The sequence below is a fragment of the Tyto alba genome, unplaced genomic scaffold (genome assembly GCF_018691265.1).
Source record: "Tyto alba isolate M040663 unplaced genomic scaffold, T.alba_DEE_v4.0 Super-Scaffold_3, whole genome shotgun sequence".
In the NCBI taxonomy this organism is placed as follows: domain Eukaryota; kingdom Metazoa; phylum Chordata; class Aves; order Strigiformes; family Tytonidae; genus Tyto; species Tyto alba.
This window is the reverse complement of record NW_024881304.1, coordinates 20,198,871-20,215,020: the sequence shown is the minus strand read 5'-3', so window position 1 is coordinate 20,215,020 and position 16,150 is coordinate 20,198,871. Positions and strand designations below refer to the sequence as shown.

The window sequence follows — 16,150 nt, the reverse complement described above, 5'->3', positions numbered from 1 at the left end:
CAGGAGCGGTGCGCGGCGGAGCAGCTGGCCAGCTCAGCCCGGGCTTCGGCCACCGCTCCAGGCCAGCTGGCTAGTGGTTTGTTCAGCTGTGCAGGTGCAGATATGTGCGTGTGTTTAAATGTCGAGCCCCCCCAGAGCTGCACCGGCCACGCTCCCCACTGTGGTGGGTGCTGTGCAACTGGGGATTGAGAAAGTTTCAAAGGTCTCACAAGGTCTCGGAAAGAAACACGTACCAACAGGGAGGGCAGTAAAAAGCACCGCCAGCTAGTGCTGAGCTGTGACCCTGCCGCCCGGCTGCCTGCTGCCGGGATTTTATATTGCAGCATGTAGGATTTCACTTCTTACAATATGTACTACGGTAGCAGAGGCAGGGAGGGAGTGAGAAGTAAAAAACATCAGAAGTGGACATATGGCCAGGTCTCACTAGTCAAGGATGAGGTTTAAAATAGGTTCTTAAAAACAACAATTTTTCTAAATTTCTAGTTTTTCCCTTTTTTTGTCTTTAACCTTATTTTGATAAAAATTTATAATTAATTAATTTTCCAGTGTACATGCTACAAATGCTTCTGACAAAATGATCTACTGGGAGAGCCTCACAGCTGTACCTCTGCCATCATGGGACAGTTCGCAATACATAATCATAACCCATTCCTCTTTCTGTTCTTTTTGCTCATACTTAGCACTAGGTCTTTTGTATTAATTTCAAACAGCACTGTAAGTTTTAAGAGCATTTAATTTACTAGTTCTTTATAATCTGTATGTGTTTTACAGTACAGCTAACTCTTGTTTACAGTATCAAACTTTTAAACTTAGGCAGTTTTCCGTACTTCTTGCCTCAGAAATCATGAAGCTCTCAAGTACCATTAAAGCAACAACGAATTTCTTAAACCCACTGTGGTAAGGAAAGGCTGAAAAATGTGATATTAATGTAGCTACAAGATCAAAAGACAGAAAAAAAAAAAAAAAGACTAAACAAAAATACCCAAAGTGTATTATTATTTAAAATACCACAATTCAAAGATTGCCTCAGGACCTAGCTGTTTAGCAGTGGCACTATTTCAACATCAGTAGTTAAATTCACGGGGCTTTACCCTCCCTTTTCGCTGCTTACTGTTCCTCCGATACACACCTAAATTCTCTGTCATGGGAAGATGATCAGAGCGTCTCTGAAAGTCATGTAAGTTGAGTCTGAAATTTGTGTTGCAAAGAATTGGATAAAAAGAGAACGAAAAGACACTTCTGTCCCTTGGGTACTGGAAAAAAACCTGTGAAATATTTTGGACTATTTGCCTCCTGGGAAAACAAGGGGAAAGAATCCATCCAACTGTGTGTACAGCTTCAGTCTCGCACTAAACACCATACATAATAAAAGGTGTTACAAGGGAACTGAAATTTACTTCACATGGAGAGTGGAATGCCCCGATCTATTGCCGTTGTTTAGCCTTCACTTTCAAGTGACTGTCCCGCCGCATGCCCTCCTGGAGCCCCTGGACACTAACCGACTGTCAGAATTGGTTCTTTCTCTGGTGTTTGTCACCGCCAGCCGTGACTGGCCACCTCCTGCAGCGGCACGGTCCCACCGAGCTGGAGCTCCCAGGCCAGTCCCAACCGTCCTTGCCCAACATACCGCTGCTCCCAGGGCTGTCAAAGGCGGCACTGCCGCGACCGACCAAAAACTACCCAGATTTCTAGTGTAGTTGTCACAAGTAAATGACAACCTTCTCTCCTTACTAACCCAGTGGAGTAACTGGTAGGAGGCTCCATTTTCCAGTGTTTGTCTTGGAGCCAGCTGAGGTTTTCCTCTAGTCTTTTTTTTTTTATTCTGGCCCTGAGGAGCACTACAGAACAAGGAATTACACTTTCTTGCATGTGTTGAGCATTCCTCCAGAAGTTTACCTATCTGTAACATCTGATTTTGTGTTTAATCAATAGGAGTTCTTTAATGACCAAAAATTTCGAGTACAGCATTTATGCACCTGCTTTAACAATTCTAGTTGAATGGGCTTTTATGTCAATTAGTTCCTTACATCTGTCAGTGCCTTGCATTTTGAGTAAATACTCAAGCCATGGGTTTGGCTGCAGGATGAAAACCAAGTTATATCCAAAATATTATGAGTTATTGCATTCGAACGACAAACAATATTCAATCAAGTTGTTTTTCTGCTAGAATGACTCTAAGTGAAAAAAAGAAGATAGACAGCTGGGCTGATGTTATTACTAAACTAGTCCATGGTGGTCCATGGTCTTGTGAGTATTTGATAATTGGATTCTTATAATTAGCCCAGCCAAAGGTAGGTGTTATTTAACATGCTTACAATCACTGCCATGTTGGTAAAAAAGACAAGGCAGAAGCAGCAAGACTTTTAACAGTACTGCCAGGCTGTGGCAAGACAATCAATCATATTATCATGTGTGACTCAGTGGTCTGTAAAAACAAAACCTTGTCAGCTATTTGTGAGAGATGTTTTTAAGTGCTTCTCATCTTAGAGAGGAAGTTGCTAAGTTTTTAAACCTGACATATGGAAAAAAAAAGGTATTTCATTATTTGTCAACAGGAAAATCAACACTTAGATGGTATGTGAGAGCTAAAATTACCTAAGTAGTTACAGAATTGACATCACATGAAAATGTATCCACATTGCAAGCAAACAGCTGTGGGAGGAATAGAGGAGGCAGCTGCGCAAACTGGGTTCTGCATCAGACTTACTACTGGTGTTCAGTCCCTTCCTCTCCCAGGCTCCTTGCATAACTTTGGAAAACTCAATTTCATCTGCAAAATGGAAGAATTTCCTTTGTTAGCTTGTCTAGGGAAAGAATTAGATTTCAAGCATGGATTGCCTCTTGCTATACATTAAGCAAGAGACAGTAATTATTTTAAAAATAAAGTACTTTCTACTCTTGGCGGCTGTGCAACAAACAGCTACTGTTGGCAGAATGAAGTGATGTTGTAAGGTTGTGAAGCTAGATCCAAATAATGTACTTTGGTACTAAGAATCAGCTGCTGCAGTGCCTGTTAGAGACAGCTGCCCTGTGTGGCATCCAGAAGTCTCCTCCTGGCCTCTGTTCTGTGAGTGAGGCATTTGCCACCTCAGGAGGGGATCAAGAGCAGCTGGCCTGCAGCGCAGGGGATCAATAGCATCTGTGTGTAATGAAATGCTAAAGCTATAGAACTGAAGCAGGGTTTGTGAGATTCCTGTCCTAGGACTCCCATACCTCAAGGACTCAGGAAAATGCCACCTTGTACTTGGGATTCTGTGGGTAAAAGCACAGAATCTTCCGAAGAATTAAGTAAGTTTCACTTTTAAAACACAAATTGATGAGAGAAAGGTGCTAGAGAAACCGTGTAGCTAGGTTGCTGCATATGACAGCACACAGCTGAAGGATGGTCTCTACCCTGACAATTGTTTCTGTATTTTTAGGCAATTTATGCAGATTGAACAGTCACTGAGGAACAATCCAATGCTCCTCCCTGCTTTGGGTGTCCCCTAATCAGTCAGGCTGTCCAGAGACTGACGGATCTTTGGTTCATTTCTACACAGTAACAAACCACCCTCCAGTCAGTCTTCAAAAGAGCAGACAGAAAATGTCCTTTAGAAAATGGGCTGAACCACAGCAAATTAACACAAGCATCCACAACTAATTGTTGCCTATAAGGAGCTGCTCTTGAGCTAAGGGTTGAAGTCACCCTGGAATTCAGCAGATGTAGCTAAAAGTTAAGCAAAGACAGGATACTCCTACAAGCAATGAGATCATGAGGCAGTTTTCCTGCGTTTGTTTTTGTCGAGTTACAGATACAGAAGTATGCTTTTCTGCCTGCTAACATACAGGAATCCAAGGATCTGATCCAATAGCACTGATAGACATTGTACTAGGAAAGTATCAGCGACTGGCTGTATACTGGAAGAAGTCACAGACTAATGGAATAAATTTAAATTACTCTAATAAGCACCACAAGAGATCCCAGATCCCATATAAATTGGAAATTCAGAATGTGTGTGATGTACAGATCTATTAAACCTAATACCTACTACATTAAAACTCCAGAGTCAAGCAGGCCAGTTTTCTGCAGCTGGCTGGCAGCACTGCCACGTTAATGGCAACGCACAGCATCGCAAGGGCATCAGGAGAGAAACTCCCCTCGGGTCCCTGCAGGACCCTACCTGCAGAGCACCGCGCGGCACCCTCCGACTGAAGGGATCCCCAGGAGCGGGGTGGCTCGCTGATGTCTGCTCCCCAGGCCCGCACTGGCCCACTTGTCTCTGAAAAAGATCTGCAAAGGGCGGTAAAAGCAGAAATTGTCATGTAGCTATGTTCACGCACAGACACTGCCTGAAGTTGTGACAGCAGCTCGGTGTTGGCCACGGCGCAGTCCTGCAGCGGCAGGATGCTGAACAGCCCGTAAACTCAATCCAAAAGTATCTGCTACTGATCGACCAGAGTGACCTGCAGGAGTAGTGCAGCAATACAAGCATACAGTCACAAGCACGGTGAAGTCATTTGACAGAAGCAGAGTAAAAAAAGTTAGCGTGGATTTACATTTTTACGACAAAGAACAATTAATACACTTCAAATATGTAAGAAAAACAAGTCTACAAAAGGGGAGACATTTCATACTTACAGAATGCGTTGATATTCTCAGTTTCAGAGCTATGTTTCTTAGAATGTAAAGCTGGAAAGAAATGTATGCCACAGAAATCACAGAAATAACCTGCTATAATCTCCCATCAATCCGCTTCTAACATTGAACAGCAACATCTGTTACTTGGTGGACAATTCATGTACCTGCTAAAAACTATGCTGCCTTGAATTACGTGTGTACATTCACGCAAATACACATTCTAATTGAGGCATGGGGGGAACAGAATATAGGTAAAGAAACGTTTCCTCTGCTTTTCTATCCTGTAATAAAGCATGGGTCTGCCTGTGAGCCGGACCGAGCAATAGGCCCGTAGGAGCTGATACAGTCTGCTGCCTGTTCCTTAGGAGACACGAGCAGCTCGAGTGGTCCACGCTCCCTGACAAGGCCTCCCACTACGACCTGAACTGCATTGCGATGGGGAAAGGTAGGACTCGGAGCACCTACCCGCTGGGAACGCTGCCTGATGCGCCTGCACTGGCAGCTGGGCAAGCACCTGCGGAGGAGGAAGGAAGGTGCCCCAAAACTAGGATCCTGGTTGGATCACCTTGAGATAAAGTAGGCAAGAATCCAATCATGGACAAAAAAGGCGTTCAGGGCATTGATCTGTGTAAAAAAGTGTCAGCTCACAGTTGATATGACATAGGTTTATAAATGCAAAGGCAGGAGGCAGAAAAAACCCCAAGCATTTACACCTCATCTTTCCACGAACATAATGTCTCAGGTCAGGTCCTCAGCAGGTGGTGATGGAAACCCTCGCATACACAAACACCCCACACACTTTCTGAGTCACAGGCAAGGCTAGGCTAAACATGAGGGGGTGAAATTCCATCAAAAACAAATCATTAAAGAAAAACTGGTGTTGGTCTGCCACTTATAATCATTAGAGTCTGGATTAAATTAATCCTTGGTGTAATTTACTTTCTAATACAAAGAAAATTGATCTGTATACATATTCTCCAAAGAGATGACCTGATCTTATGTCCCTATGCAGTGTTCTGAGATAGTACAGACACCACTTCTCTGAGCGTCACCTGCACGAGGCCTCGGGAGTCATCGGTTTGCAATACGGGTAACGAAGAACAGAACGGAGCCATCAGGAACCTGGCGTGCTTCTACACGCCGTTCAGCCTTTTGGATCCGACTTACCATCACAGCAAGTTTTCCACAATTTAACTCAGTTTATGTTTCAGAACGTAAAACACAGACATTAGTTCTCGGCATGTTTCATGGTGACTATCCCTGCTTAAGCTCAGTGGTTTGCTATTTAAAGAGTCTGGAGTGAGTAACTGTGTTATTCCAGAATTCCATTCCTCAACGTTTCGCTTCTCTCCAGAGAAAGCCGCTGAAGATCCTTCCTAATATCAGGATGATCTTCCAGCTCTTCATACAACGATCGAACAATGTCCAGTTTCCTGTAGTCCATCGGTTTGACCAGACTGCGCACCACCTGGAGACATCTCTCTTTCAGGGTGAACACTGAGGTTAAAAACAAACACAGCACCTCGTCACAAGGGCTCTCACCAGCTGCTGCCCCACCGCAGCCAGCACTGCTGCCAGCGCGTGGGTACAGAACAGGACACGCAGCCGGGCAGGTCGCGGCAGGGGAGGCTCGCCAGGAAGAGAGGAGGGGAACTTGTTTCCTGTGGCGAGGCACCCTACGGCACCCACCAGGCACCTGGAAACGAAAGGTGTGCCGACAGCTCTGTGCGACGCAACGCACCAGCGCGGCTCTACGCAGGAACCCGCACGGGCTCTGCCGGCTTTTGAGGCGGGTTTTCAGTACTCGATCTCCCACTAGATCCCCCCCCCACCGAAGCCCACGGAGGTCCCGTACAAAACCCACCCGTTCCCGCGGCCCTGTTCCGCGTACCTGGCAGGGTGATGTCTGCTTTGCTGACTTCGGGAGCCGCCACGAACAGCTCCTGCTGGTTGACGAGGAGGCCGTCGTTCGTCCCCGCGTCCCGGAACAGCCAGAGGTGACCTGGGGCAGAACAAGGTGCAGACGCGGCCGTCACCCCACTTTCCCGCGCGCGGTTCTGAGGGGCACCGGCGAGGATCCGCTCCGCACCCCCCCCCGCCCGGGCTCCCCGGTCAGAGGCCGCGGCCCCGCCGCCGCCGGCCGCACCCACCGCGGTAGCTGTGCATGACCCGCCCGGTGCGCGGCTGCAGGACCGGGTAGTAGCGCGGCCGGCCCTCGAAATCCACCCAGATGGGGAGCACGGAGCGCGGGCTGCGGTTGTTGAAGACCACCTCGGAGAGCTCGCGGGTGTCGGCGGAGCGCAGCCCCGGCGGCGCCATCCCGCCCCGGCCGCCGCGCTGCGCATGCGCGCCGCCGCTAGGGCCCGTCATGGCGGCCCCGGGGCCGCTCCTCCCCTGGGCGGCGGGGCCGGAGCCCTGGCGACAAAGGGCAGCGTCGTGTGCGCTGTGCGGCCCGCGGGCCTCCGGAGAGGGGAAACTGCAAAGCAGGCCCGGAGGAAGCTCACCCAAGCGCCTGACAGGATACCCTCGAGACACGGCCTTTCACGGGGGAGCGCAGGTTAGCGCATTCCCCTCCACTCTTTGTAGGCCACAATGCTGGAAGTATCAAGACAGTGCCTTTTCCTTCCCTGCCTCAACGCCTCTTACCAGCTTTTTCTTTCAGAATAGTTAACTTTCTGCAACCAGGCTTAGAGGAGGGGTGCTTTCGTAGTTTCTGTACTGCCCAGCTAGCAGCCCGTGAGGGGAAGTGTTTAAGTTTAGGGTAGAGAATGGCAGGAGGAGCCGTTATCCGTCAGTTGCATGTTCAGCTGTGCTGGAAAAAAAATGTAAGAACTGTCAGCTGTCGGGGAGCCTTGCGTGCTGGCCCTTGTTCCAAAGAAGTCACTTACCCACGTTCCTTCTACGAGAGGAAAGCAGTAAATTCACATCATGGAAGGAACACATATTTCAGATCCTTACTGATGCTGTAAGAAATGGTGTGCAGCATCGTGGGATTACACAGCATATATAACCTACGAGGCAGATTATTTTAACTGGAAAAAGCTGTTATTCCTCAGTGTCTGGTACCAATCTTCCATAAAACCAGAAGTGCAGGCTTTGTGAGAAACTACTTTAAAGTGTACAATTTGGAGCACAGATTTACACTTACGAGAGAGCAGAGATATGCATCTATCACTGTACATCTTCCCGTTCCTGCATTCTTTAATGCTTTCAAACCCATGGTTTCCTATCACACAACACAATTAGATGAGGCTGTACATTTTAGTGTGATGTGTTGAAAATCAAATATAAATTCTCTGCAGCAGTCAGTAACCTTTGTTCCCACTCCCAGTGTTAGTTAAAGCCTTGTTTGCTACGTCACATTAAGCTGATTTGTATCTATTTAATGTTAGCTGTGGTTTACAAAAACAAACATGACCCTATCACCTTCCAGGCCAAAAGGGATGACTAGCATTTTACTAATCTCATTCTAATCTTTAAGACAAAAAAGTACTTAAAAATGCACACTATAAGGTCTTAAAATGTTACTGTGCTTGGCTTTCCTTTAAAAAAAAATACCAATAGTAACAAACCACCAAGGTGTTACTGCGTTTAAGAGTGTAATACACCCAGGTTAAGTTGTAGAGTTCACTAGAGCGGGTGTGTTTAGATAGCCGCCTCGTGCAACTGTGTGTGTCACCTTGACACTGCCACATAAACCATGCCGTGTGGGAAAGAATTAATCGGGTGCTGCCAGCGCTGTATTTAATACACAGTTGTCTTTCTGGATAAAAAAGGGCTGAATCATCCTTTACTAGACATGGACCAGAAAAACAATACAATTAAGACTTACCTCCTATGCAAAACTTCTAAAACTTTAATACTTGTTAATTTACCTCTAAACACACATACTTAGCATGAATACACTTTAATGAAAATGGCAAACTGGTAACTAGTGTTTTCAGCTTCTGATGAGCAAAAAGAGGCTTGAGAAATCACAGTACATTCACGGAAGAAAAAAGTATTTGAAACCAAGTTATTCAACAGGTAATATATTTTTTGTAAATATTGTGGTGTAACTATGGCAGTTAAATCACCTAATAAATTTATTGTCACCTTGATGTGTTTACAGCAGACACTGAAAACATGAAGTTTTGAATGTAATTGCCAAAAGTATCTCTATTCTCAAGTAGTAACTACAGCCGGTTTGCTACGGCTGTGTGTATTACCCCCCTCACCCATGGCAGTGGTACATTAAAACATGGGTTAGATATTTACTAATAACTAGCACTAAGTTGAGGTAACAGGTAAGGAAAACAGTAGCATCAGCATACTGTTCACTAACTGGCGTTTGCTTAGCAGACCATAAAAAACAACCACTGGTTTACTATCTTAGTTTACATTTGGGCAATGGTATAAGTTAGAAAACTTCAGTTTGGGAAAACCCTACATTAAAGAGATACTACCTCTAAACCCTTCAAGATCACAGTCTTAGTAGTCCTGTTAGTTATTTGAAAGATAGATATACAATTTCTACAGTTTGGGAAGTAAATTAACTGTTACCTCCAAAGCTGCCTCAACATGTTTTCTACTATAAGCAGAGGAAATAACCACTTAACTGAAAAATACAATGGAAAATGCAAAGGAAAGCATTACTAATTCCACTACTGTATTTCAGTTTGGGTGGCGTGGACGAAAGAGGTCATTTGAATAACAAAGCTTCAGAACAGTTAGTATAACGGGTAGCTCTCAAGTTGATCCCTGGTTTAATATTTGCGTTACACAATTTCTACATAAGTTGTTTGGGTTTTCTTCCTCAGGAACTGAGACACCCATGCTCTTCAGTGTCTGCTTTACCCAACTGCTATTCAGCAAATTCTGGAGGTGTCTCTTGTTTTCTTCCATGCAGGCTACCAGAATGATCTTTTTTCTTCTGCTCTCTCCCAGGTGCGTTTCAGAAGATACACTGCGGCATGAAGTCCCCCCACGTTCACCCATACAGTCTGACCTTTGCGCCAGATGTGTCCCATTCGTGACAAGGCCTACAATCCAAGAAACAAACAGCCAAAGAGTGGTGGCAGCTTCAAGATGGTAAGGGTAAATTTGCTTTAGAAATCATTTTTTATTATTCTAAATCACATCTGTTGGCCATGTCAAATGACTCTTCAGGTCCAAAACTGTGCTGAAATGTTTCTAATTACTGCTCTAAAAATAGATCATCTTCTGTAATGAAGTCAGCTTACCATTTCTTCCTCAGTATATTTTCAAGTGTAAATAGGTTTGATTTTCTCTCACAGAACATACCTTGGCAAAGCATTTCTTGTCCTGTGTAAGCAGCACAGCCCTGCCTGTCCCCGGTGTGCAGATCCGGCCCATCTCCATCAGGCAGGCCGGGTAGAGGTCCCAGTTCTTCTTCTTTGACCCTATCCTGCAAAATAAATTAGGATCCCCTTTGTGACCACTGAAAAACAGTTAACTGTTGTTGGTCTTTCAGACATGGGTTAGCTCATGCAGGACCACATTTACCATTAATTCCAACGCACATTTTTAAGATAGAGCACATCAATACTGCTTAGCTAGGCCCAGTTCAGTAAGTGCTGGCGAGAGCCCTGGCCAGGCAAGCCCAGGCACAGGAACTCTACCAGCGAGAGCTCACCTCTTTCCAAACGGCATGTCTGTCACAATAATGTCCACAGAACCAGTCCGCAAAGGGAGGTTGCAGATATCCCACTGAATGATGTCTAAGGGTATACCCAGGGAAGTGCTGCTGCAAGTGCAAAGACATTTATCTCTGACATGGTTTACTGAGAATATTTTTAAATTGAGGAGGTCTGTAATGTTAGCAAAAGAATAAATAGGAAAATATGAACAGGACAGTCAAATGCATCAATACAAAATGGATGTCTTTACATACAGTACTACAGAAGAAAGTCACCTGCACTCTTCTCACCTTTCCTTATTCTCATTTTTCTTTAGTAAAGAGCAGATGTTGTTTGCTGCTCTCTTTACAGCTTGTGGGTTGTTATCACCAGCAATATGGTAGCAGCTAGGCCATTCTGTAGCTCCCTAGGGGACATATTGATAATAAGCTACATTAGCATCAAACATTGCTTAATTTTGAGCAAAACAAAACAGAAGAATTACTCAAACATGACAGAATACAACAAAGCAACTGGAAGTGGACATCATTGATTTCAAAATTCTGTGACAAATATCTGTTACAGGTATTATGCACATTAAAAGCTGAAAATACTTTTGGATTTAGTTTTTTCCAGCTACAGCCTTGGGAAGGAAAATGAAGTAATTTACAAAAAGTGTATCTGTATCTGTGTAGAAGTTGGTGAGATACTTTGGAGTTCACTCTTCAGTTATTACCAAGGAAACCTGCACATATTCAGTTGTAGATACTGTCAAGTTTTGTTAAGTTAAACATAAAGGAAGAATCACCTCTATTGGTATTGCACCTGTGCCACACATGGGATCAACTATGATATCCGTTGGCTGTGGATCACAGAGTCTGAGGACCAGAAGAAAGGATATAGTGAGAAAAGTCTTTAAAACATGAATTTCGGTAAGGAAGGAAAACTGAACTATTTTAGTCACTCTGATTCTACCTTTCTAACAAAAAAAACTTCTATGCGATAATTTTTTCCATTTGTTAATTAGCATTTTGTAAGCAGCAATACAGTGAAATACTTTCAAGAATGTGATACAGTATTTTGAAAATTGGCTAACACAGCAAATGTTTACTTAGCTGGAAAACATCCACTGTTACAAAGCACACTGTCTCAGCAACTATGCTTTTTTTAAAGAATTAACAGAAATGGCTTTTGAGGAAGCAGTGGGGAGGGATAAAGGATCTAATTTCAGAAACAAAACAACTTGTTAACTGAGAATAACATAATACTATGCAATTGCACTGACCTAAGCATGCCATAAGCCAGAGTTGAACGAAGAGTTGTGGGTCCAAAATGTGTAATATTTCTTCTGTGAAGACTCTCTTCAGTTAATGCAATACCCACAACTACTTCATTATTGTGAATATTCAGAAGAACCTAAAGAAAAAACCTGAAATAAATTTCTGGAGTAACAGAATTTTTCCATAGTATGCCTGTTACGAGAATCTTAGATGGCAATTTAAGAAACAGGAGCTATGTACAGAAGAGCATTCTTGGAAGAAAAGCAATGCCCCATTTTAATGGCAACAATGGACAAAATTCAGGAGAGCATTCACACGTAACGAGTACAAGCATTCTCTCATTCACACAGAATCTTTTACACAAGACTTCAAAAAGTGCTATAACCGTTACGCTCACTTTTAAAAGATTTGTTTTGTAAGTATGGGGGAGAAGGTAAGTCCTGCAGGTCACAGTGAAGCACTTGCAAAGCAGCAATAAAAATCCTATTCCTGGTCTCCTCCACCACAGTAATTTGGAAGGTGAAGATACTGTTACAGGACAGTGGGCCAGCCCTTAACAGACCTGCAAGAAAAACCTAGTTTTTCTGCCCCTCAGAAATGGTGGTGCCGCACCACTGCCGGACCACGTCTCTGCTTTCCCTAGGGTAAGAAATAAACACTGAACAGTTAATGTTAAACCTTTGTGTGCGCTTCACCCCTAACACTGCAGCTTCTAGATGGAATATCTGCTGTTAACTTGCACCAATATAAACCAGCAGATTAAGGAAAGATTGCACGAGGGTAAAAGTAAAGCATAAGGCATCTACATTATATTTAAATACGAATGAGACCAAACGCTGTAGGAGGAGGTACTACTGCTCAGTACCAGAGCTTCTGCTGTGTTTGAGGGAGAGCAGAAAGCTTTTGAGCACCAGCTCAGCTGCACTGGGTGTAGTGACATTAATCAGTTAACCTGAGGAGGAGACAACAGTGTTTGCAGAGCAAAAGAGGGACCTGAGGAAGAGGAGAGGTGCCCATGCTGAGCCACAGAAGAGATTATTATTATTATGGATAGCCAGAGCACTAGCCAGTGCTGGGATCTGAGGACGCACAAAACGTGCCAGTGAAACGAATGCTTCTCAGGAGGCTGTCATTTCAGCATTACCAGTTTCCAGTTCCAGAGCCATCTTTTGAAGGCATTTTGGAGACCTCTAAGCATCAGAATTAAGAACTAAGAATTTCTGCACTAGAAGTGTAGGTATTTCCAAGGCACAGCACTATACCTCTACATCAAAGTTAGTCATGTCAGCTTTCCACTGGAAGTGCTCCTGCACAGCTCCCCCGAAGTCTCTTGCGGCCTCGTTCGACGTGAAGCTGTGCTTGTCCCCGGCTCTATTGCAGGTAACACGGAACTTCAGCACCTTCACCTCTCCTTCGCCTGTCTTACCCTCGCCAGCCTCGGGCGCGCCCCCAGAACCCGCCTGCAACTCGTCTTTAGCCTCTGACTGTTCGTTCTCCTCCTCCTCCTCCTCCCCGTTTCGGGATGCCACTCCTTCTGCCTTTTCTGTCTCCTGGCTGCTCGCGGGTTGTAGGCCGGCAGCGCTTTGGGCACAGTCCTCCTGTTTACCAGCATCCTTTTGATCTGTTCCTTCCTGTTCTCCATCATCATTCAGCTTCTCTTTGCTTGCAGTACTCGGCAGATTATGTTTTTTGCGCTTTGTCTTTTTCTTTTTTAAGCTGTTGTTTAGCTCCCAAACTTTCAACGGATTGGTCCAAGGCAGTTGTTTAACCAAATCTTCCAAATCCTTTAGAGCATCTTCCTTTAAAGGACAAAAAGAGTCATGCTTTGAAATCATTCCATCCCTTTAAAAGCTATCATTTTTTTTTCAAGTCTCTCAAATTAGTTTCCTAAACTTGTAAGCAAAGCTTATAGGTTTTCGTGAGATTTTTGCCGTAACTAAACTGAATCGCACTTCAAGTCACGGGACCCAAAGTATTTCACCATTTATCTTGTCAAATAACCAGCAAACACTACATTAAGTGACTGAAGCAATACTTCACCGTCCCATGTCCCAGTGTGACGTACAAGCACAGCATCAGCTCTCACCCTAGACTTTGCCTGTGCAACATATTTAACGGAAGGAATGATGTTAAACAACACGACTGCACAAGCCAGATTTTACAAGCCACTAAAGAGCACTGGGATACCATCACAAATAAAATAAAAAACCCCAACTTGCTAATGAAGCAGAATACTTTCTGAAGCGAGTCTTAAATTGAAAACACTCCAAAAGTCAGAACCGATTGAAACAGGAGGAGCAACTCACCTTGTTTTCTTTAAATTGATAGTCTTTGAACTCCTGGACAACGACAAACAAGTTATCCACTGACCTCAGGCGGTGGACCTGGGAAAAAAACAGAACGCCGGGTGGCAGTTAGGGGCCGGCGGTGCCTGGGGGTGTTCGCTGCAGTGCGAGCTTCACCTCGCACCGGGAGGCCAGCGCCCTCGGCTTCCCGCTTGTGTTTACACGGGGGCTACGACTCCGTGTGCAACGCCGGACGACACCGAGCGGGACTCCCGCCGCCCCCCCCCCCCCGCCACAGACCGGACCCACCGCCCGACACCGAGCGGGACTCCCGGGCCCCCCCCCCCCCGCCACAGACCGGACCCACCGCCCGACACCGAGCGGGACTCCCGGGCCCCCCCCCCCGCCACAGACCGGACCCACCGCCCGACACCGAGCGGGACTCCCGGGCCCACCCCCCCGCCACAGACCGGACCCACCGCCCGACACCGAGCGGGACTCCCGGGCCCCCCCCCCCGCCACAGACCGGACCCACCGCCCGACACCGAGCGGGACTCCCGGACCCCCCCTCCCCGCACACACCGGACCCCGCTCCCGGCGGCAAGCTCGCCGACCTGCGGCAGGCCCCGCGCCGGGACCTCGAAGTAGATCTTGCCGCGGTCCTTGCTGATCCTGGAGGCCGAGCCCAGCTTCTCCTGCACCTCCTCGGCCGCCGTCAGCTCGAACCCGGTGGGCACGGTGGCGCCGATGACGGCCGCCAGCTCCGCGCCCTCCTCGGCCGGCGCTGGGCCCCGCCCCGCCGCCGCTTCCGCCATACCGCGCGGCCGAGCGCCGGTGGCCGCCGGGACGGGCCCTTCCGCCGCCCAACCGGCACCACGCGCCGCCGCTTCCGCTTCCGCTTCCCGCTCGGAAGGCTGCGCGCTGGCGGCAGCGCCCCCTGCTGCCCGGCGGGGGCTGCGCGGCCCCGCGAGGGGGCGTGGCCGGGCGCGGAGGGGGGCGTGGCCCGGGGCGGAGGGGGCGTGGCCCGGCGCGGAGAGCTGACCGCCGGCGCTGAGAAAATGGAGATTTTTGTCCCCGATGCGTAGCAAATAGGCAGCTGTAACCTAAAAAAACTCGGGACAGGAAGAAGCACCCGCGCAGCCCGCGGGTCCGGGCGCGTCGCTGCCTTTGCCGCCCACCGCTGGCGGTAGCCGTTTGCTCGGAGAGGAATTGAATGTCCTTCATCTTCTGGCTACTGTCTTTGGCACGTTTCCAGCGCTGGAATTGATTTCTAAATAAATAGCTGCTAAACGCTTCTTCAGGAGGCACAGAAGGAAAGAGAGATAGGCCACCCTAAATATCTTTCATGACCGCGACTGCGTCAGTATGACAAAGTGTGAGCAGCATGAAGCTGAAGCAGCACTGTTTCCCCTTCTCTATTCCTCAAATCCCATAGTCTTTACCTTCTCCCAGCATTGGATTTATAAATGTAAACACAACTTGTCCCTGCAGCTCGTTCTCCCGCAGTTGCAGCGCGTGCTGGCAACAGCACTGTTTGTTTTCATTCTCCTGCGTACGTTCCAATTGCGCCGTGACATTTTAATAACAAGCAGGATGCCTGAAGCACTGCTCTAGCCATGAAGCCTCCTGAAGCATCGCTTTGCTTTCACATGAGGAGTATGTGTGTGAGAGTGTGTCTCAGAGAGGGAAGGTGTGGGTTTCATCCCATCAGTTTATTTTTAACGTGTGATTCAAGTCTGAAAATATAGAATTAAAGCCATGGAATTTGGGTCATGAACATACAGGAGAAAGTTCCTGTGAAACGGCTTCTTTGTTGAGAACTTAAAAATGAGCTAAAGCAGAGAGAGCCACTGGGTTCAGTTCTCCTGAACCATAACTGGCACCCTGCGGGACCGTTTCGGTGCGGCGGCAGTGCCACGAATCGGGCTGTGATGGTGGCTGCACAAGCGTGTGTCCCCGTGCGCTGCGCGCCTGGTGAGTGCTGAAGCAGCCCGTGACACCACACCTTTACCGCAGTGTTTCTGAAGCTGCAGCTGAAGGTAGCGTGGTTTTCCGGCTCGTGCAGTGGGGATCATCCTGCTCCCGGGCTCCTGCCTGCAGAGCGGCGTGGGCTGGCGGCGATCCCGTGGTGGCAGCAGGGACCCCAGGCAGGCCACGTCCCCACGCGTGTGTCTTGCTGCTCCCGTGGATTTTACAGATTTTGCTGACCTCTGTGCTGCTACAGCGGCTAGAGCAAGGGAGAGCTTCGTGATTCAAGTGGGATAATGAACTCGGCTTGCTGAGCTACTTTCAATAGCAAAATTTTCAGCATATTTTGGTGAAGGTGTTTGCCAGACACTTAAATTAATT

At 47.0% G+C, this 16,150-nt stretch overlaps 2 protein-coding genes across 3 annotated transcripts; both read right to left on the bottom strand.

Annotated features, from left to right (window-relative positions):
- Positions 1 to 3,923: 3,923 nt before the first annotated feature.
- On the bottom strand, positions 3,924 to 6,970 carry VHL (von Hippel-Lindau tumor suppressor). Its single transcript, XM_032987831.2, has 3 exons — positions 6,769 to 6,970; positions 6,510 to 6,620; positions 3,924 to 6,115 (listed from the first exon to the last, which is right to left on the bottom strand). Exons 1-3 carry the CDS (start codon positions 6,935 to 6,937, stop codon positions 5,931 to 5,933), a joined length of 465 nt encoding a protein of 154 aa, XP_032843722.2. The 5' UTR covers positions 6,938 to 6,970; the 3' UTR covers positions 3,924 to 5,930.
- Positions 6,971 to 8,509: 1,539 nt separating this feature from the next.
- Positions 8,510 to 14,708, bottom strand: THUMPD3 (THUMP domain containing 3). Of its 2 annotated transcripts, none has more exons than XM_042799724.1 (9): positions 14,416 to 14,708; positions 13,823 to 13,900; positions 12,779 to 13,315; positions 11,522 to 11,652; positions 11,045 to 11,114; positions 10,548 to 10,663; positions 10,254 to 10,361; positions 9,902 to 10,025; positions 8,510 to 9,639 (listed from the first exon to the last, which is right to left on the bottom strand). In XM_042799724.1, the coding sequence occupies exons 1-9, from the start codon at positions 14,614 to 14,616 to the stop codon at positions 9,508 to 9,510; spliced, it is 1,497 nt and encodes a 498-aa protein (XP_042655658.1). In that variant the 5' UTR covers positions 14,617 to 14,708; the 3' UTR covers positions 8,510 to 9,507. The 2 variants fall into 2 exon arrangements, with proteins under 2 accessions (XP_042655658.1, XP_042655657.1); XM_042799723.1 differs by having other exon boundaries at positions 10,254 to 10,364; positions 14,416 to 14,707.
- Positions 14,709 to 16,150: the final 1,442 nt, after the last annotated feature.

What these genes read in the sequence shown, in the direction of transcription:
- THUMPD3 (XM_042799723.1), bottom strand. Translation starts at nt 14,616, where the DNA reads ATGGCGGAAGCGGCGGCGGGGCGGGGCCCAGCGCCGGCCGAGGAGGGC. An exon ending in TGACTAACTTTGATGTAGAG is followed by an intron (nt 11,653 to 12,778) that starts GTATAGTGCTGT and finishes TTTTTTCTTTAG; the next exon opens with GTTCTTCTGAATATTCACAA. An exon ending in GACATGCCGTTTGGAAAGAG is followed by an intron (nt 10,026 to 10,253) that starts GTGAGCTCTCGC and finishes TTTATTTTGCAG; the next exon opens with GATAGGGTCAAAGAAGAAGA.
- VHL (XM_032987831.2), bottom strand. Translation starts at nt 6,937, where the DNA reads ATGGCGCCGCCGGGGCTGCGCTCCGCCGACACCCGCGAGCTCTCCGAG. An exon ending in GGTCATGCACAGCTACCGCG is followed by an intron (nt 6,621 to 6,768) that starts GTGGGTGCGGCC and finishes GTTCTGCCCCAG; the next exon opens with GTCACCTCTGGCTGTTCCGG. An exon ending in AGCAGACATCACCCTGCCAG is followed by an intron (nt 6,116 to 6,509) that starts GTACGCGGAACA and finishes TTTTAACCTCAG; the next exon opens with TGTTCACCCTGAAAGAGAGA.